Source organism: Cynocephalus volans, chromosome 2 (assembly GCF_027409185.1).
Source record: "Cynocephalus volans isolate mCynVol1 chromosome 2, mCynVol1.pri, whole genome shotgun sequence".
NCBI classification, from domain to species: domain Eukaryota; kingdom Metazoa; phylum Chordata; class Mammalia; order Dermoptera; family Cynocephalidae; genus Cynocephalus; species Cynocephalus volans.
In genome coordinates, this window is record NC_084461.1 from 158,986,903 (window position 1) to 159,007,602 (window position 20,700).

Here is a 20,700-nt window from a genome sequence, read left to right on the forward strand (position 1 = left end):
CATGCCAGGCGCTTTGCTAAGCACTTTTCTGGAGTTTGACTCGAGGAACACTCACAACAGCCCTGCATGGTGGCACTAACTTTCCCCCATCACAGGGCACAGAGTGGCAAGCAGTCAACGCCTTTCTTCTAGGCCGGAAAAAACAATCCAGCTGCCCACACACCAGACTTGTCCTGCAGCCATGTCTTGATTCACCTGTGCAGCATGGGTTCTTAGTTTCAATTTGTTGCCCACATTGAAAAATAATTAGACTTGCCATAAAAATTGGATTTCCAGCTTACGGAAAAAAAGAGCTGGCAACAGTGAGCCTACTTATTCCTACATGACCACAAGTGAGTGGAACCCAGGAGGAGATCTCCAGGGGGGTGTGACCTCTCCTGTCACCCCACTCCCCACCACTCCCTATAGCCTACAGCCACTCATGCCCCCTCCTGCCTGGCTCCCATCAGCACCTGAGTGTGCTGCCCTCTTCTAAGCATTGTACCCAGCCTCACACACATCACTGGCCCTGACAACTGTGTCTCCTACAGAGCCACCTGGGGCTGGGCTCTCAGGCTAGCGAGACAAGCACTGGAACAGAAACAGTGCCCAGGGCACCAGGGCCTGGGAAGCTTTTGCTTACCATCCTCCTGCCCCTGTGCTGTGGCTAGGCCCAAATCCAAATGTGCCCTCTTGCCCAGGAGTCCTGCTTGCCTTCCTCCAACTTAAGGAAACCAAGTTTTAGTGTACAGTTTCAGAAATGTTTTTCTCTTTCCCAGGAACCAGAGCCAGAGACACGTGAACAGAGACTCGGGGGTGACGCCTTCCGCCTGGCTAGGCTGCAGCTCCGCGGTCAGTTCACAAGATTTCCCCCACAGGAAACATTCCTGTCCTACCACTGCCTTCCCCACTGTCACCATGCGGCCCCAACATTCTTGAAAGTTGGTGAGAAATTGAGCCCATATGCCTTCTGATTGTTTGCAAATCCTGGCAAGGCTTTGGTAAGTCCAGGCCAATTTCTAGATTAAATTTTTTTTTTAAAAAGGAGGAGAAATATCTGAATCCTGGCATAGAGAGAAATCATTCATTCAATAAAAATTGTTTAAGAACGCACTATACAGAGGATTGTCCTCATGCTAGAAGGAGTCAAAAGTTATGGTTTCAGCTCTGAAAGCACAGAGGACCCTGGATCTCCTGTTCTCCACAGCCCTAAGGAGTGTATCTGCCCTTAACAGAAGAGGTGCTTTAGGGGCTCAGGAATTCTTCCAGAACATAAGCAGTTAACACAGCTGAGGGAGACTGTTCTGCTTGCCCAGAAATCTGCTCCTCCTGATTTGCTGTTTTAAAATGATTATTAAGAACAGCTCATTCAATCCTTTAAAAAGAATCCCCAAAGCGATCCCATAGATCCTTGGAGCTGGCAAGGCTGGGGTAGGGGTGGGGGCAGGGCAAGGTCTGAGCAGGAAAAGAGCAGAGCTCAGTTTAAGCGTGAGGTCCCTGCGATGGCCTTCAGGAAAGGGCTGCCCCAGCTGCAGGGGCTCAGAGGACTGAAGAGGAAAAGGAAGAACTTGTCTGCTAGGGGCTCCTCTCTTGCCAGGGACCATGAATGTCTTTGTGGAAGCTCAGACTGTGTGGAAGGAGGTAATGTCTCCAGTTTATAGATGATAAAACCAAGTTCAGGGAAGGGAAGGGACTTTGTCAGGTAGGTAAAAGCCATAATCAGGACCCAGCTGCTTCAGACTGCAAAGCTAGTGTTCACTCTACGCTAAGCACTTCCCTAACAGGACACCCCAAGGGCACTGATGGAGTGAAATGGAAATGCTAACTTTAAAGGTCTGGGGCCATAGCTCAAGGTGGGCACTAAGCAAGTAGATTTCTTTGGAGTCTAATAGCAAATATTTCTTCAGCACCAGATAGTGACTATTTTCAGCTCTGGGGGCCATATGGTCTCTGTTGCAACTACTCAACTCTGTGGTTGTTGCACCAAAGCAGCCAGCCATAGGCAATCCATAAATAAATAGCCATGGCTGTGTTCCAATAAAACTTTATTTACAAAAACATGTAAAGGGCCAGATTTGGCCTTCAGGCTGTAGTTTGCCAAATCTCCAGTTTCTCTTGAAAAATTTATGTGAATTTTTCTTTAATACAGTAATGAGGGTACTTCAAAAGGTTCATGGAAAGATTTATCTTTCACCTCAGGGGGAGATGCCTCACATCTGTCCAGTGGTCTCAGTGGCCTCTTGCAGGCCCGAGAGTATGTGTTCCCATTAGCAAGGGGACAAACGTGGGCCTTGTTGGGGGCTGGAATCACCCACCAAAATGGTCTGCCTCACATTGGCAAGAACGCAATCAAACCAGCAGCTCATATAGCGGTTCTAGGTCTTGGTGGATCCCGAGTTCTCAGCAACACACTGATGACTTAGGGTTCTCAGGGAAGAGGAGGATTGACATTAGCGCACTTCAGTTAAATGCTATAAGCCACAAAGGAAGCATCAACCTTGGGCCCAAGTTTTACATTTCTAGAAATCTTGGCACAGACAGATTTTACTTTTGAAAATGCATACGTAAATGTATTACTTCAATGATGGCTCTAGTCTTGCCTAAAGCATTCATCCCCGACTCTCATTAACCTGAGCTTGTGGAAGAGCTGCTGTCTGTGCCTGGTGAGGTAGTTCGAGGTGCCACCAACATCTGGGCCATGTCTAGCATGGCAGTGTGGCCCACCAGGCCCAATCACATTCCTTAGGGGTTCCAAGGCACACATACACTGCCACAGCTTCTAGTTTGCCAGCAGAGACTAGCTCAGGGGCTGGCAGAGCAAGTTTGTGAAAATGTGATAAACACCTAAGCTCCAGGGTCAGCTGCAGGCACGTTTAGCAATGTTAACCACACTGTAACCCGGGAGCACCTGCTACAGCAGGGAGCACATTTCCAAGCAGGAATGGTCACACAGGACAGAGGTTCCCCGAAGCTGTGAGAGGGCCAGGGTGAAGGGGAGACCTTCATCCTTAGGGATGGGCCCAAGGGCACTGGGGGCTAGCACCATGAAGTGGCGGCTGGAGAATGAGCCAAAGTTGAGGCCAGGAAGGGCAGATGCAGAACGAAGGTGGAGGGAGAGTGCCCATGGAGAGCTAGCTTGGTGTCTGTGACAGGGTCTGCAGGGGCAGCCAGGCTGGACAGGCCACACTGCTGCCCACAGCTCCTACCCCCATCCTCACAGCCCTCACAGTGCTGGGGAAGGAGACCCCTGTGCCCTCAAATGCGTGGATGGAGGCTCTCAGGTGGGGATGGCCAGGGGTCCCAGCCTCTCTGACCAGGCTAAGGGCTGCTGACCACAAGGAGATTGCACCCTCCCTGGGTTTGCCAGCAGCCTGAGGGCTACAATTGTATGAGAGCAACAAATCAGTGCAGAGGGCCTTGGAGGATGAGGCCACTGCCCCACAGCCTGGCCCCATGCTCAGAACACACCCACTGCCCTCTTGGGCACAGCTTTCTTCATCTAGGCTGCAAGGAGAGGTAGCTTTGGGCTCAGCCCAAAGGCGTGTAGAATGTGGATGAGCAGAGGATGGAGAGGGGCCACAGAGCATGGGACCCTGAGGTGGGATGTGCAGGGCACATCCAGGGAGCAGGGGAAGCCTCTTCGGCTGCAGGGTCTGTGTGCTCAGCTCAGTTCCTGGGTCTGCCCTGTAGGCAGGGCTGGCTTCGTGGGCGAGTGACCAGGGCCCCATGTACTCAGAAGTGCCCACACTTGGGGCTCTGTAGCTGCTGTCTTGGCAGTCTCCATCATTTCACCTTTGGATGTGTGTTTTTTGAGTGAAGTCCCAGGCGACAATGTAGCATCCTTTGGGGGCTTGGCTCCTCGGCTCACAGGCAGTGCCACCTTCCCAGGACAGGTTCAGGAGGGTCAGGGTCAGGCATGTGTGCCCCATGGCATCTCAAGGCAGGGCATGGTGGTGGCTGTTCCACTCGGGGCTGGTAATAAGTGGGCATGTCAGCTGGGTAGCTGGCCAGAGCCTGTGTCTCAGCAGAGGTGAGCCTCGTGTGCACCCCCAATGCAGGCACTGGGTGAAACCAGCACAGAGGGGTAACCATCCTTGGCCACTTGACCTGGGCTGGAGTGGTGGACCTGTGAGAAGTGGGGATGCCTGGCTTGACTTCCCAGGGCTCCCTGGCCAGGGCACAGGGCAATGTGTTCATCTAGCAGTGGCTGGCAGGAGGGGACCCAGCAGCTGCCAAACCCAAATGGGTGAACCCTGAATTGCCATTGGGGGGGACCCCAGGCACTTGTGAGGATCTATTCTCACCCTATGAGTACCCTGTACCTGAGGGAAGGTCCCCTCAGCGAGCTCCATTCTGGGAGATCCTCTCTTCTCCTCTCAACCTTCCTGAGTCTGGCTTGTGCTTGTCTGAACTTCTGGCCAGCTTGAGGCACCTCCAGGGATGGGCCACAAAACACAATTTGTTTAATTTTGGTGATCCCACAAACAAGTTAAATGCTCTAATATTTGCATTTAAAATAGGCACTGAACAATATAAAGATGAACAGTAAAATGCATGTTAATAAGTAAAAATTCCTATTTTTCTTAGAATGGTATTAAAAAGTAAGTTAAAAAACAAAAAAACACTGACAAGCTGGGAGAGCGAGAGACAGGAAGAAAGGAAAAGGCTTTATATGTAACTTTTACAGCACTTTTTCCTGCTCTTTGAACAAGAGATCTCATATTTTCATTTTGCTCTGGGCCCTGGGAGTTATGTACTGGCTCTGCTGTAGGCTAGCATTTACCAAAGTGGGGGGACACATAATATATCCTCATGATTTTCTGTGGCAGCCAGATGATGCATATAATATGAATGAATCACACTTAAGAAAACTGACACCTTTGAATGCTCCCTCCATCCTTTTTCTTAGTTTGAAAGACATTGTTGGTGGAGGGCTGCTGCAGCTGAACACAGTGTGGCCAAAATGGTCAGGTGGTCAGAGAGGGGCTGAAGCTTGGGAATCCCTGCTGCTGACAACAAGGCAGGGGAGTCACAACCAGGGACAATAAGAGCGAAGCTTCAGAAGATTAACTTCTGGGGAGTTCAGGAAGCATCAAAGACATCTCTCAAGGGAGAAACTGGGAAGGGAAAGATTGCAGGATCTGACTACACACAAAAATGTAAGCCATCAAAAACTATCCCAAACAAAAAAACCAAAGGGCAAACAACAAAACTGGGAAGATAATTTCCCACACATTCAACAGACAAAAAGTCTGAATATAAAGACTCTTCAGATTAACAAGCAAAAAATGAAAATCTCAGTAGAATAAAGGGCATGAATAGGCTATGTACAAAAAATAAAATAATCTCTGTTTTAAAATATATATTTTTTAAAAAATGCAACCTCTTTACCATCAAATAAATACAACATACATCAAAAAAGTATACCCCAGTTGTAGCTATCAAATTACCACAGCAAAAAAGGACTCAGTGGAGTGAGCAGGTGAAGAGACAGGCATTTGCTCAATGGAGCATGAATAAGTAAACCTGTAACAGGGAACATTCTGGCATAGAAAGCTTTAAAATGTGTGTACCTGCAGACCAGGGGTTCTGCTTTTAGGAACTCAGTTTAAGGAAATAACTAAGGATGAGTGATAGATTCAAGTATAAGGATATTAGTGGCATATCTGACCACTAATAGGGAAATAAGTTTTGTTATATGAATATGTCATATGAATAACAAGTTAAATAAAAAGGTGCTACACTCTTATAGTGTAACATTATGCAATCATTAAAATGTGGTAGTAGATAATAACTGGCAGGAGAAAACATTCACATACCTACATGAATTTATTCTAATTTTCTATCATAAATAACATATTGTCTGTGTTAAATATAGAATATTTTAATAAACAAAAAAATTGTTACTTTTCTAGATTTAAGGAGGAAAAGAAGAAAACTGGACTTGGCAAGGGGTGCCAGAACAAGTTGGTGGGTGGCTGGTATAAACACTGAGAGACCCTTTCTGTGCCCAGGTGGCTCTCAGAACATGCTCAATAAACATTTGCAACCCTTATCACCCTCCAGTGAATCAGAGATGAAGAGGGGGTGGATTGATTAATTCCCACTTTTCTATGAAAAAAGGGAATGAAATGTCTTGCCTGTTAATGTGTTATCTTTTAATTCTATTTTTTCTATGAACTTTTTGAAGCACCTTCATATGGAAAGGAAGCAGTGCCTCTAGCAGTTTTCCATTTCTCTCGGAGTCACATCCAATTCCCTCTCCACACCTAGAAGACTGTAGTGACTGGCCTTGCTCGCCTCTGACTTTCCCTCCTACCCATGCCCCTTGCTAACCACACCAGCCTTTATTCATTTCTTCAAATATGCCAACCTCAATTCTGCCTCAGGGCCTTTGCACTGCCTGTTCCCTTGGCTTGGAACACTCTACCTCATCTCTTCCCACAGTTATCCTATTAACATCCAAGTCTCAGCTCCGATGTTTCATTCCTGTAGCTCCTGCAAAGTAGTCCACCTTCTCCAACCCTTCTTCCTTCTCTATCTCATAACTATTTTATTTCCTTCGTTGCATTTATCATGATCTGAAATAATCTCATTTGTTTTTTGCTTGAATATTGTCTGTGTCCCCTTGCCAAAGGCAAGCCCATGGAAACAGCCACTGTGTCCCATCTTGCTCAGTGCTGTACCCTTTACATGATGTAGTACTGTAAATGCCAAATACACATTTGTTATCCATATGGATGGGAGCTAGGGATATTAGATAGACTAGGATGAGCTGCAGTAACAAAGAATCCAGTAGCTTAACACAACAAAGGCTGACGTGTGTTTCCTTAATCACATCACGATCTAGTGTGGGTTGGCTGGCACTACCCTCTGTTGCATAGATGTGCCGATGGGAACATGTGGCTTCCAAGGTTACTGTGGCAGGGACAGAGAGGGATGGAGGGGACACAGCAGTTCTTAACTGTCTTGGCCAACAAGTGACACAGGTTATTTCCTTTCACTCAGGCCTCTAGACCAAACTAGCCACACAGCCCTAAATTAGCTGCAAGGGAGGCTGGGAAGCAGAGGGGAGTACATGGATATTGGATGAGTCTGAACTGCCTGTGCCACACCAGGACCCCATATCCCAGTTCTGCCCACAAAGAGATCCCAAAGGGAGTCCTGCAGGCAGAGATCACTCTGAATAATGAGGGAAACCAAGGTAGCTTAGAGCTGCCAGGGTGGAACCATGCCTGCATCCAGCCCACCTCTGCTGACCCTACTCCCAGGGTTCAAAGGACTTCCTTGGGGGACAGCCTGTGCTCGCTACTCTTCATATCCAGCTTGGTGCACAGCTTGCCATCCAGGGCTGGCCCTGAGCCTTGGGCACTGGGGTGCTGTCAGCCCTGGCCTTGCCTGCCTCACAGACAGCCAAATGCCTCTCCAGGAGCGCAGTCCAGGCTGACTACAGCCACGTCGGCCCTTTCATGTTGTTGCTTTGGCTTCAGCCTGGGGAAGACCTATTTTCAGCCGTGGACTTTCAAGAGGACAGTGATAACCACTGGCCTTGCCTTTGAGGGCCACTTGGGATTGTGGCTTGAGGCCCCCACAGCCAGGGCTTGCCCACATGGCTGGCCAAGTTTAGAGGCAGGGCATAGCCAGTGGTCCCATGGTGCACAAATATGAAACTGCACTGTCCAACACAGTAGCCATCAGCCACACTGGTGATTTGAATCTAAGTGCAAAGTAGGGTACTATCCAAAAAAAAAATAAGTGTTGGCGAGGATGAGGAGAAATTGGAACCCTTGTGGCATTGTTGCTATGGAAAACAGTATGGTGGTTTCTCAAAAAATTAAACATAGAAATGCCATGTGATCCAGCAATTCCACTTCTGGGTATATACCCAAGAGAACGGAAAGCAGGTTTTAAATAGATTATTTGTACATCCGTGTTCATAGCATTATTCGCAATAGCCAAAAGGTGGAAGTAGCCCAAGTGTCCATCAACAGGTGAATAAATAGACAAAGTGTGATTTACATATAATGGAATATTATTCAGCCTTAAAAAGGAAGGAAATACTGTCACATGCTACAACAGGGATGAACCCTAAGGACATTACGTCAAGTAAAGTAAACCAGTCACAAAAGAACAAATACCATAGGATACCGCTTATATGAGGTACCTAACTTCATACAGACAGAGAGTAGAGGGTGGTTGCCAGGGGCAGAGGTGGCGGCCATGAGGAGTTACTGTTTAATTTTACAAGATGAAGAGTTCTGCAGATCAACGATGGTGAGGGCTGCGCAACAATGCAACATACTTAATGCTCCTGACCTGTACACAAGAAAATGGTGAAGATGGTGACTTTTATGTTCTGTGTATTTTACAATTAAAATTTTAAAAAATTAAACTAAAAAATTCTATTGGAAAAAATAATAAGTTAAATCAAAAATTCAGTTTTTCAATCACACCAGCCCCCTTTCAAGTGTTCAAGACCCAGGGTGCCTAGTGGCCACTACAGTGGATGGGACAGAATGAGAGCATTTCCGTCGGTGCAGAAAGCTCTGTGGGACAGCAATGTTCTAGAAGGTCACCCTCTCTCAGAGTCACGCTTCCTTGATGCCACTCCTCCCCAAGAACACCAACCGGTCCTGCATGCCTCACATCAGCACTTGGGACGCTCTCCTGGGTGTGCACACACTCAATGAGGACACAGAGCCTTGGAGGGTATTAACTGTCAGGGCAACACTGCACTCCCAGCCGGGCCGCACCTTATCTCTCTCGTCCACACTGCGCTCTCACAGTGGGAGGTGGAGCTCAGATCAGAAGCGGAGACACCCCCTCCCCCAAGAGTCTCCCCGAGCCCCAGGAGTCTCTGCCACGCCCCTCTGCCTCTGCGGAGCCCACTGCAGTGCCTAGGACCTGCACACCGTCAATAAATGCCGAAAAAATAAAGGCACATCTGCACAAAACAGAGAGAGCTCAACTGCTCTTTCTCAACTCCTCAGATTTATCTCCTAAAATCCTCTTTCTGTTATGATAAAATTCATTTCAATTTAAGAATTCTTATATTTCTCATGCTTTTCTAGAAACTAACCATCCCATGATCCAAAATGAGGGTCTGGATCACGAGGGTGTGAATGAAAGAACTGAAGTTAACTGGCAAAACCAAGAGAAAGTTCTAGACTTCCTCCAATCAGCTCTCTGTGACAAAAGGACCCTCCACACCAGGGAAAAGGTTGATTTGCCTCCACTAGCCTCATGAAGAACTAACCACGGCTTCCCCAACTTCAATCAGAGTCCCTGCTGGACTTCTCGAGAATGATTCCTCATGTGCTGTCACTACATCAAGTATCGTCACTGTTGTGATGGCAAAACCTCTTTTTCTTTAGAGACTGAAAACGTGTTCAGCTTATTTAGAGACAAAGCCCACCACCATCAACGCTCCACCCATGTGTCTCACATTCCAGGCCAGCCCTGATCCTCTCTCCCACTGGTATTCTCCCAGCAGGACTCAGCTGAGCCAGACACAGTTAGAGGTGAGCGCTGGGGGCTTAACCCTAGTCCCCCAGAGCCTGCATTTTGGAAGGCTGGATATCCCACATCCCTGTGGTTGCTCTGACCTGCACAAGACAGAGAGAGGGGAAGGGTCTCCACACCGCACAGGACAGGTGCTGGGCATGCACCCACAACCCGTTCAGCATCCTCCTGTCTCCCACCTGGGGAGGGAATTGGAATGCTTTGGGGGTGACCCTTTAACCTCTCAGCATTAGGTAGACAAGTGGCAAGTGCCCAAGAAGACTTAAGTGACGCATGGACACTCCCTTAAATAGGAGTGTCAATCTTCAATTCCTCTGACTACTCAAGGAGAAGCCTAGGGTTGGTGTCACTCTATCTGTCCCCCTCTCTGACATACACTTATCTCCCTTTTTGACAGAAAGTGAGCTATGGTTCAGAGCTAGCAAAAGGCAGGACTATCTAGCTGGGGTTGAATAATGTGGCTTCACATTTTACTTTTAGGTTACCTCTTATGTAAAGTGTTTTCCTTTTTAAATAATTTTAAGTTCAGAAAATGGCAAACGTCAAGAAAACTGGTACGCAAATGACAGGAGTTGTGAAAAAGTGCCTTGGAGTGTAAACAGCCTCACCATATCAGAATTATCCTCAATCTGCAGATGAGAAAACAGGTTCAGCGAGGTCCATGGGATGCTCACCTTTTCTCATCTGTGGACCCAGAGAGCCTCCCTGTGACAGATGTCAGTACCTCCCCCTACACAAGGAAATCAGCAGATTCCCACAGGAAGCTCAGGGGACCTGGCCCACGGGGGCCTCTCTCCACCCCGGCCCGCCCACCAGCACTTACGATGTTCATGAGCGTGAGCAGGTACTTCTGCACATGCTCCTTCCCGTGGAACTGGACTACAGAGTCGTCCACGCCCAGCAGGACCTCGATGTTGTAGTCGTCGTCTGCAGTGTGTCGGCGTGTCCTCCGCCGTGAGCTGTTGACGCGCTCCTCCAGAATGCCCAGGGCTCGGCTGAGGCTGTCCAGGCTGTCCGGGGAGGCCCCTGGGAGGAGAGGACACCGTCTTCAGCAGCAGCCCAGGCTCACCAGGGACGTCACAGTAGGATAAAACCCCACTCAGATGCAACTCGCCACACAGGCCGTTGTCTCTTAAAACTCACAGCACTCTGACCCGACGGCATTGTCCCATTTTAAGGAGGAACAAACCGAGGTCAGGAGAGGGGCAGTAGTGACTGTCAAATTGGCTCAGAATCAGCAGTGCTCAAACCAACACCTTGGTGGCTTCAAGGCCAACTCCTTCCCTAGCACCTGGCAGCGACTCCAGCCACAGCAGGCACACGCAGGAACAGGCCTGCTGTGAGACCATGCATCCCGGTCATCCCATTGCAGACAGAGCCCAGGGCTGGCACCCAGCAACATAGAGGTGGGAAGCACAGCCTGGAGTGGGAGTGGGCAGAGACAGCTCTTCTCACCCATTCACACACTTCCACACTCTTCAAGGGCTGCCCAAGTGCCAAAGGACTAGTGTCCCCGGTGTTGGCATACCCTGTTATAACTGGAGAAACCGAGGCCAAGCCCAGGTCCAGTGCCTCCTCAGCCCCAGCTTGCCTCCCAGAACTTTCTGCTCAGTCCACCATTGAAGCAAGGTCCCTCATCTCTGAGCCTGGTCCACACCCCTAAGTCCCCCATCCTGGGCCAGGATCTCCGAGTGCCCGCCTCCTCCCCCCACAGGTAAACTGTACCTGCCCCTGGTCTTACTGAATTGTGCAGAGACCAAGATGAGCCCCTTTCGTGACAGATCCCCCACAGTCTGCCCTGGGCAGGTGCTGACCTCCTGCCCTTCAGGCTCGGCATCTGGATGCACGGGGCAGCCATGCTGGGGAGTAGGGCCAGGGGCCTAGAGCTCCGTCAGGACCAGGACCCAGGATATGGCCCTGCCATCTGTACAGCTGCGGTTTCTGCCTCCATCCCTTTCTGCTTTCCCACTGGGCCTGAGCTCCCGTTCCCAGCTCTCCGTTTGCCCTACCGCTTGGAGTCACAGCTAGGCTGATCGGGCTGACGTTCAGCATCGATGGTGGCCCCAGACCACATTACCTGCTGCCTGCTCAGCCCCAATGCCAAAGCCTCTGGAAGACCCCCACCCCACGCACTGGTTTCTGTGATTGAGCCAGGTCCCTAACTCTAGGGTCCTGCTACTCTGTGGCGTTCCGTGGGTGGGTCTGCAGAGATTCCTGCCCTAGGAAGAACATCGTGACATAACCAACTCAGAGAGTGATTTCCAGGCCTGAGGCCCCTGCAGCTGAGGGTGGCAGACCAAGATCCCAGCTCAGCTGTTGTCATCCATGTAACACCACCTCTCTACAAAGGGTGTTCCAGAACAACTCTTCTCACTTGTCCCCAAGGCCTCTTATCTGCCGCCTCTCCAGACAGGACAGGCACTCCCTCCATGTCAGGGAGGCCCATGATGGGCCCTGGAAGCAGAACTGGGCCTCTGGATGTAGCACAGCCACTCACAGACAGATGAGGCACCCTGGCACGAGGTCTTGCCCCACCACATGGGCTCCCGCAGGCATCTCCTCATCCAATGCTGACAACAGGCCTCATTGGTATGAATTATTATCCCCATTTTATAGACACGAAAACTGATGGAGCCCCAGCATGGCTGACTGTCAGCCAGCAGCTTTCTTCCTACACCCTGATGCCTGTCTCAGACAAGGCACAAACCTGCAAGTGGGCCAGAGGCAAGACCAAGAGGGCGAAGTGGGGGTGAGAAGCATAGGGTGAGGGGAGCCAGCTGGGGCCAGCCAGGACTGAGCAGCTCCAGGGTTCCTGTGAATTCCGGGGTCCTTGTGACCCCAACCCCCCAGATACACACACACACAGAGCAGGTGCTGCCCAGAGCCACTCCAGGAATGAGGACAGGGCCAGCAGCCCTGAAGGAAGTGCCAGTGTGGAGCTGATCACTCTGCTTAGGGGCCTGGAGATGATTCAGGGCTATCCCTACCATTCCCAGAGAAGACACCAGCAACTTAAACCTGACAGGGGGGTTGAGGGATTGCTACTCTATTTTTATACATTTATTTCTTTGCATTTCCAATGAGCAGGGACAGCTCACCTTCAGAACAACCTTGGGAAACAGAGAGATGGTAATTTCCATAAAAAAACTCTTCCCCTGGAGAAGAGACTGGACGTTACCCTCATCTCTGTCAGGCTAGGGGTCATGCAAGGGCAGCCCCTGGAGCAACACCAGACCACAGAGGTGCTGGTTAGGGACGCGTGGTGTTTGAAAAATATCTGATTTGGTAGACAGCATTTGAAAATTGGAAGACTTCATGTTTAAAAAAAATTTAGAACATCCAGTTTCTCTTGAGGAATTAGGAGATGGGATCTCCCTGGGGTAACCCTGGACTGTGGATTGAGGGCCATGCATGGAGCCAGAACACAAGGGGCCCAGGTCACCATACCACCTACCTGTCACCCTCAGTGCCTTCCAGGCTCCAAAAGGCATCATCAGGATGTGCCCTCCTGACCCTAACCCCAGAGTTGCTGTGTAATGACCCCTCTAGACATCCCCTACAGGAGGGTTAGGGGACCACCATCGGGCCAGGGCTGGGCCGGGTCTGAGCAAGCATAGTTTCTAACTTAATTGTATGTCACAGATCCACTGTCAGCAAAGTTTTGTAAAGATTCTTTAGAAATGTCTATTTAACCTCAAGCGTGATGATTATTATTTTTGCCACATTATTTTCATCATGATTATTTTGGGGGGTGACTTGGACATTATGTTCTAGAACACTCCCCCTTCCCCAAGGCCCAGCCCACACAGAGATGCCCCAAAGCCCAAGGGCAAAGCATGTGAGGACAGGAAGACAGGACCCCTCCAGTCACCTGGCAGGTGATAGCCCCTCCTTGAATCTGGCCCCTCGAAGCATTCGTCTTGCTTAGGCCAATCAGGACATAGGGAGCAGCCCCAAGGTCAGTGGGGTCTGCCATTCCCCCTGGCCTGGGGCGATATGAGCTTTGGCCTAGCAACCCTCCTGCCCTTCTCTGTCCCAATGGGCCCTGGCAGCTGGCTGATGCTCGACCTTATCAATCCTGGGTGCCACCTCCACTTTCCCCGCAATGCACTTGACCCTAAGCCCAGGCCATAGAGAGATCCTGACTACACGCTGGTCCTAGCCGGCCTGTCCCTAAGTGGAGTCCTGCTACAGGAGCTCTGGCCAATGGGAGGCTCCTGCATGGTTGGCTTCCTAGTGATCCCCTTGACATCAACCGTGGCTTCGGGGCCTGCTCCGTGCGCCGAGTCACCTAACTGGACTAAAGGCCTCTGCTCCACTTGGTCGCTCCAGGCCAGGATCAGGCTCTTTGCTGCTCTCCTCTCCTCCCATGGGAGCTACTGCATGCTTGTAGGCTGGACCTGCTAAGCCATGGTGACCCAAGGCTACTGCAGGTCTCTGCTCCATCCCTCATTACTAGACCAGGCCTGGATAATGAGCTGTCGGTGCTGCCCATTTTCTGCCAAGGCAGGAGGACGATGCTGCCCTCGGTCTCCCTTACCTCTGTGTGCAGCCTCCCCAACAAGGAGAAGTTGCTGGTCTCCCTAGGAGAGCTGATCAATGGGAAATGAGAAAAAACTGGGATCCCAGCAATCATGCTCTGGAGGGCTGAGGCTCCCCTGAGGAGAGGTGTCTGTAGCAAGATCCTACCTTTTAACTAAAGGGTTTTTTAGTTCCTGGCATCATCTGTGCTTGAGGACCTGTCTGAATGGCAACTGGAGCTCTCTTTGCCCATGTCTTGGGCAAAAGATGATACAGCAGAAAGTGCATTCAAGAGCCATCCCCAGTTATGGAGTCTCTAAAATGGAATGCAAAGTCCCCATCAAAGAGTCAATCAACAAACTCGGGAGAGGACAGGATGTGGGGAAGCAGAATTCCTGTCCAGGGAATCCTGAAGAGTCTGCCATCCAGGGAAACAGGTGGGCCATACTCATCTACAGTCCCATAGAGCAAAGGGTGCTGCCTGTGCTCCTCAGCTCACAGGCCAAGGGCTGCACCTTCCAGCATCCTAGGAGAAGGCCCATGTCATCCAAATCTCAGCAGTAGGGACACGTGCAAAGCTCTTGACAGTGACAAAGCTCCAACCCCGCCAGCAGCCATTCGATCTCCACACTGAGGAGGAGGCTCCTCACCATCCTCATTATTGTCCCAATTTTAATGATAAGGAAACCAAGGGACAGAAAGATGAAATGACTCGGTCCAGCCACTAGGCCAGAGAGCAGACTGCGGATCCAATATTGTTAATATGCCCTGGAGTGGCCCCTGTACCACACTAGCACCGAGGGTTTGTTTGAGGAAACCAAAATTGCTAAAAACACTATGTTTAGCCTGGAGAAGAGAAAACCTGGGGCCTGAGTCTGTAAACTTGGGACCATCACTTGTCAGGTGATGGCTCGGTAGTGTCGAGGGCAGCCGGGTGGTTGCCGTTCCCAGTGCAAATCCCATGCCCACACCTTTGCTGGGCTGGCCTCTTCAGCTGGATGCCCTTTCTGCTGCTGCTGCCCAAATTTATCCCCCCATCAGGCCGTATGGGAGCCCCTCGAAAGGCTCAGAGGGAAGGGAGCCCACAGCCCCCAGTCCCATGCTGGACTCACAGCTCCTGGAAGACAAGGACGTGTTCCAACTGCATGTGCCTCCCACAGCCCCTGCTGCACACATGAGAGGACAGGGCTGGGGTGCTTAGAACCTTGAGATGCACACTATTCAGAGGAACTCCGCTGTCCCCTCTCCATGGAATGACCTTCCCTTCATTTCTGTCATCCTTCATGTGTCAGCTGAAATGTCAGCTCCTCAGACAGAACTTTCCTTATTTCATCCTAAATAAAAATAGCTCCTCCCTCAATTTCTCCCAATAGTATTCTGTTCTCTTCCTTCATGTAATGCACTATGATTTGCGATTCTAATCTCATTTGTGAATTTGCTTGTGCATTAATTGCCTCCCCCGTTGGATGGGGACCCCTGGAGGTCAGAGACCATGGGGTCAGGCATGCCTCAGTTTCCCCAATTCCCCGCAGGGCTATGAGGGGTAAGAGCATGGCAGAAAGATGCAATGGGAGCACAGGACCCAGCAGAGGGGAGATGGTTCCCCTCAGGAACTAGGAGCTGGACTGGAAGGAGAGGCAGGTGCAGCAGGGCCCAGAGGGCCACACTTGGCGGGGGGGTCAGGGAGCAGGAGCAAAAGCGTGGTGATGGGTAGAGGAGCACGAACTGGAACAAAATCCAGCTGTAAATTACTTGCACCAGGCAAAACTAAAACAGAATAGCTAGAGGAGTTCAAAGAAGAGGAGCAAAGTAACATGTACCATGTAATTGCCAGCAAAAGAAGCCAGGCATTCTAATATTCATGAGATGAAATATAATCCAGGCATCTATGGGGACACACTGCTAAAACAAACAGTTCATGGAGAAGATGGAGAAGATGTCTTTATGCTCCTAACAGAGCTTCAACCTGATGTGAGGAGAAATAGACAAGGCCCAGGTATATGTGCACTTCAGCACATTTATTCCAGAAGACAACAGACAAATTAAAGAAAACACTAGGTAAGAATACAAAGGATTTGAATTAATGAGACAACCTAATGTTTAAACTCAGCAACCAGAAAACATTGCTTTTTCAAGCATATATGGAACAAGTTCCAGATCTGACTACATGTTAGGATGCAAAACCCCAAAATAATGTCCACAATCACTAACACTGAGGCAAAATCAGAGATAACAATAAAAAGCCTTAAATGTCAGAAATTAAAAATGCAGTTCTAGTAATCCTAAATAGAAAATAAAATTGCAAGCATTGGCTCAAGTAGAAAACCTGAATAAACTTTCAAAATAACCTTAGAAGACACTGAAAAAGTAGTCAGAGAAAAGCTTGAGTTTTACCAAACCTATAAGGAACATATAAAATAAGTATTCAAAGATCATAAAATAAGTATGCAAAGATCAATGCCTTTCTTGTACATAGCAACAACCAGCTAGAAAATAGAGTGGAAAAAAGAGCTTATCAGCTACAGTAACAAAACCCTCAAAATACCTAGGAATGAACAAAAAATAATGTATAAAGATTACACAAAAAAATATAATACAGTCTCAAACTCTCCAAGAATACCAAAAAAGGAGATTCAGTGGAGATACAATGACACAATCCTGGTTTGGAAGTTGAGTCTCCTCCAGATTAATCCATAAATTTAACATAATCTCCATCAAAAAATTGTTAAAGCCCAAGAAAAAATTCCAAAATTCATCTGAAAGACTACACATGTGAGACTAACCAGAAAAATACTGAAAAAGAAAAATAATGGGGGTGGTAGATAGCTTTCAAATTATTAGAGCATATTAAAAAATAACATTAATTAGAACATAATAGTACTAGTGTCATGAAAGACACAGATCAATGAAACTGAATAAAAAGTCCAAAAACATGTCCAAGCACATGAGGGACTTGGTATATTCAAGAAAGTTGAATCCCAACCTGGCAGTGGGAGAGCCAAGTTCTACAAACATTCATAGAGAATAAGAAGAATGAAAAGGCAGATTACGGAAGAGGTCACAGACAAAGGACTGGAATCAGAATGGCCTAGACTTTTCAAAAACACTAGAAACAGGACAACAGTGGAGCAAAGCCTTCAAAATTCTGAAGGAAAATTACTTCCCAACTGGAATTCTGTACCTAGACAAATTTTCAATAAGTATGAAGGTGGAATGAAGACATTTCCAAACATGTAAGTTCTCAAAAGATCCATCTGTCAAGCACCCATTCTCAAGAAGCTACTGAAGGATGTGCTCCATCAAAACAAAAGAGGCAACCAAGAAAGAGGAAGACTTTCTTGGAAGTTTACAGGAAAATATAGAAAATCTGGCAATCTGGCACTACTTAGTTGATTATGTGTAAGAGTGCATTATGGCCAATGTCCTGATATAGGAAACAGAAGACCCAACACAGACGAAATGACAAGGAAACCCCACGGAGAATGGTGAAAAGTGATCCCAGGATGATGGCTCTGCACCAGATATGGAGGGCAACTAGCCCTACTACAGCAATTGACCCAGGAGGTAGACTGTCATCATCAAGACCCCCCTTCCATTGGGCCATCTTTCTAACTGGAGGACAGAATGCCCAGGAGAGCTTGTCCAGATTCCCATCAGTATGTGGCCTTTGTCTTAACATGTGTACATGAGTGTCTCTCCTCTCTGCTCTGCTGGGAACACACAGATCATTCACAGAAGTTCTCAGCTTTTCCCTGAGAGCTGGAGGCAGGCATGGTGGGCTTAGAAGGAGAAGGCACTGAGAAGCCTGCTCCTTCTGACTGTATTTCTGCTGAGTATCCAGTGCCTGGTCTGCACCTTGGCCCTGCTAGGTACCCTACTGTGCTGAGCCACGTGTTTCCCAAGACTCCCTCTTGACCTTGCTCACAACTTCTGCAGAAGAGGCCTGTCCACTCCCAGAGAAGCAGAAGTCAGACCACAACCTGGGGACTGATTGGTCGACTCACCTTGTCCTGGAGCTTCTGTCCACCAGGGGCAGTGCCGCCTTCTCCTTACACAGCTAGTGTGCACTTGCCCACCATTTTAATATTAATAACCTTTGACATTAATTTATATGTAAATCATAAATAGTTGCTCAAATAATAAAATAGTAAATAAAATTAGTAAATAATAAAGATAGCAAGTGATGGGAGTGGAGCAAGTGTGGACATTCTGACAATCTGACACTACTTAGTCAATTATGTGTAAGAGCACATTAATGACCCATATTGTGAAGATACAGCCGTCTATAGGATATCCCTAGGCCTGACCCCTGTCCCATGGACTCTGCTGGGCTGGGCCTGCAAATGGGCAGGCTTGCACAGGTGCGTAAGGAGGCAATTGAAGGCTGCTCTATGCAGCATCGCTTGGGTGGGTTGGGGGGAGTTGGAAAGAACCCAGCTGTCATCTGTGGGTGAGAGGAGTGGCAGATATGGTGGGCGCCCAGACAGTGCTCCACAGATGCTACAAGTCTGACATCCGCATGGATGGATGGACCTTAAAAACAGTGCCGAGTGCAAAAGTTAGAAACAGAACGAGATTTACAATGCAAGCAATTTATGTAAATTAAAAATACACAGACTCAAGGCAGCAACACTCATTTTGCAAAAATATACACTTAACAAAAGTATACCCTTAGACCACCTTAGAATGGTTGCTCATTGCAGGGGTAAACAAGAAAAAAGAGAATGGGTTGTGTAGATAAGTAGCTTTTGTTATTTTGTTTTAATGATGTTAGGACAGCTGGCTGGATGTAGGAGGAAAAGGTCAAATCCTGACTTTGCACCTTAAGCAAAAACAAATCTCAGGTGGATCAGTGACTTGGAATGATCAAAAGAGAGTCACAGAAGTGCTAGAAGAAAATGTAGCTAAATGATTTTTTATGATCCCGCTGTTGGGCAGGCTTTGGACTCCAAGTCCACTCCTCGATTGCAAGCCATTTAGTGATCCCCTGGTCTCTGCTGGCTGAGCATGAGGGCAGATGGGTGCAAAGTGGGATGGTCACACTCACTGGGCCCTTCACACAACAACGGAGGCACCATGCTGCTGCCCCAACCTGTCAATCATGTAGATCAGAACAAATCACTCTCCCTTCCCTGCACTCAGGAGTCCCCAAAACTTAAATCCTTACAATGTCCCTGCAGTGCGGGAATTGCCGTATTGTACAGAAGGGGAGAGAGAGGCTCACGGAACGACATTAACACCATAATATTTGCACGTACCCAGGCCAGAACTCCAACCCAGCCCCTCCTGCTCACAACCACTGCCAGCCCCTGCAGGGACTGCTGGCCAGCCCGGGGGGACCAAAGACCCAGACACCAGCAGCCTCATGGAGCACACTAGGACCCCACCAACACAGGGGAGGTCATCTGGAGGAAGGTCATGCCCTCCATTTAACCACCAAGAGATAATCGCTCCGTGACTGCAAATTCTCCTAAAGATAATCATTAAGATAAAATATGTTTATGTGGAAGCATAATCAGGACACGGCAAAAAGCCCTGTTTGGAAGCAGACAGCTCTTTGGAGGCTCTGGGAGGCAGAAAGCAGGCTCAGCCCCACGGGGGCCATCAGTGCAGAGCCCCACTGGTAAGCTTTATTAAAAGAAGCTCATTATGATTATTTCATCCAGCACTTTATAACTTTATTACCGAATCTGAATTAATTTTTGCAACTCCACCAGACACAGCTCATCCAGCGTCGCTTTCAGGACTGGAAGTGGAACCGAGGAGTGGGGAGGAGCTCCTGGGGCCACCTGGTCCCTTGGCACTCATCCATCAGGAGCACATCAGTAACAGCTGCACTAAATCTCAGAGACAAGAGTTGGAAAGTCCATAAACTACCACAGAATGGGGCTGCCCCACAGGTGCTCGTGTCCCGGGACTGTTTAACCTTCCAGCACTTCCGAGAGGAAAAAGGAGCTCTGCAGAAGGGGAAAAACTTTCCCCGGCTCCTCTGTCCCCTCAGGACATGCCTTCCCAGTGCAGAGGGGCGAAGGATGCTCCTCGGTGGTAGACACGGAACATCCTGGCCTACCGGTGTCTACTTGCCCTCATGGAGCCACCTGGGGTTGTGCGACATGGTGACCTGCCTCTTTCTGGGTGCTGCTCTTTGGTTTCCTTTTGGTTCCCCCACTCCCAGCCCATGTGGCTCAGGGGGAGCCCACCCCCCTGAATCCCCCACTCCAGGAGTGTCCACATGGCCCAGCTGGGCCAATGAAACCCATTTGTTGGTGTGTATGGGAAGACACACTCTCTTTTCTTTGCCTGGGTTGCTAAGCTGGTAAAAAGTGATCCCAGGGCTGCTGGGGGCCTCCTTCTCCCGTAAGAAGCAGAGCTGAGAGATGAGCAGGACCCAGTGCTAGTGACACCATTTAGGTCACAGTAACAGTCTGTTTTCTGCTGCTTATAACAGAACACCTGAAATTGGATAATTTATAAAGAAACAGAATTGATTTCTTACAGTTTTGGAGACTGAGAAGTCCAAGGTCCACAGGGCACATCCAGTGAGGGCCACCTTCCTGATGGGAACACTCTACAGAGTCCCGTGGGGGTGCAGGGAGTCACATGGTGAGGATGGCAAGAGCACTTTCATGTGCTCTCCTTATAAAGCCACCAGTCCACACCCATAATAACCCATTAATG

At 48.9% G+C, this 20,700-nt stretch overlaps 1 protein-coding gene across 1 annotated transcript in view; it reads right to left on the bottom strand.

The window, feature by feature from the left end:
- Nucleotides 1-20,700, bottom strand: part of ADAMTS2 (ADAM metallopeptidase with thrombospondin type 1 motif 2) — a 213,909-nt gene that overhangs the window by 79,105 nt on the left and 114,104 nt on the right. The window contains exon 4 of the mRNA XM_063086488.1: nt 10,325-10,527. Within this exon, the coding sequence (XP_062942558.1) occupies nt 10,325-10,527 (203 nt within the window). The remainder of the gene's footprint in view (nt 1-10,324; nt 10,528-20,700) is intronic.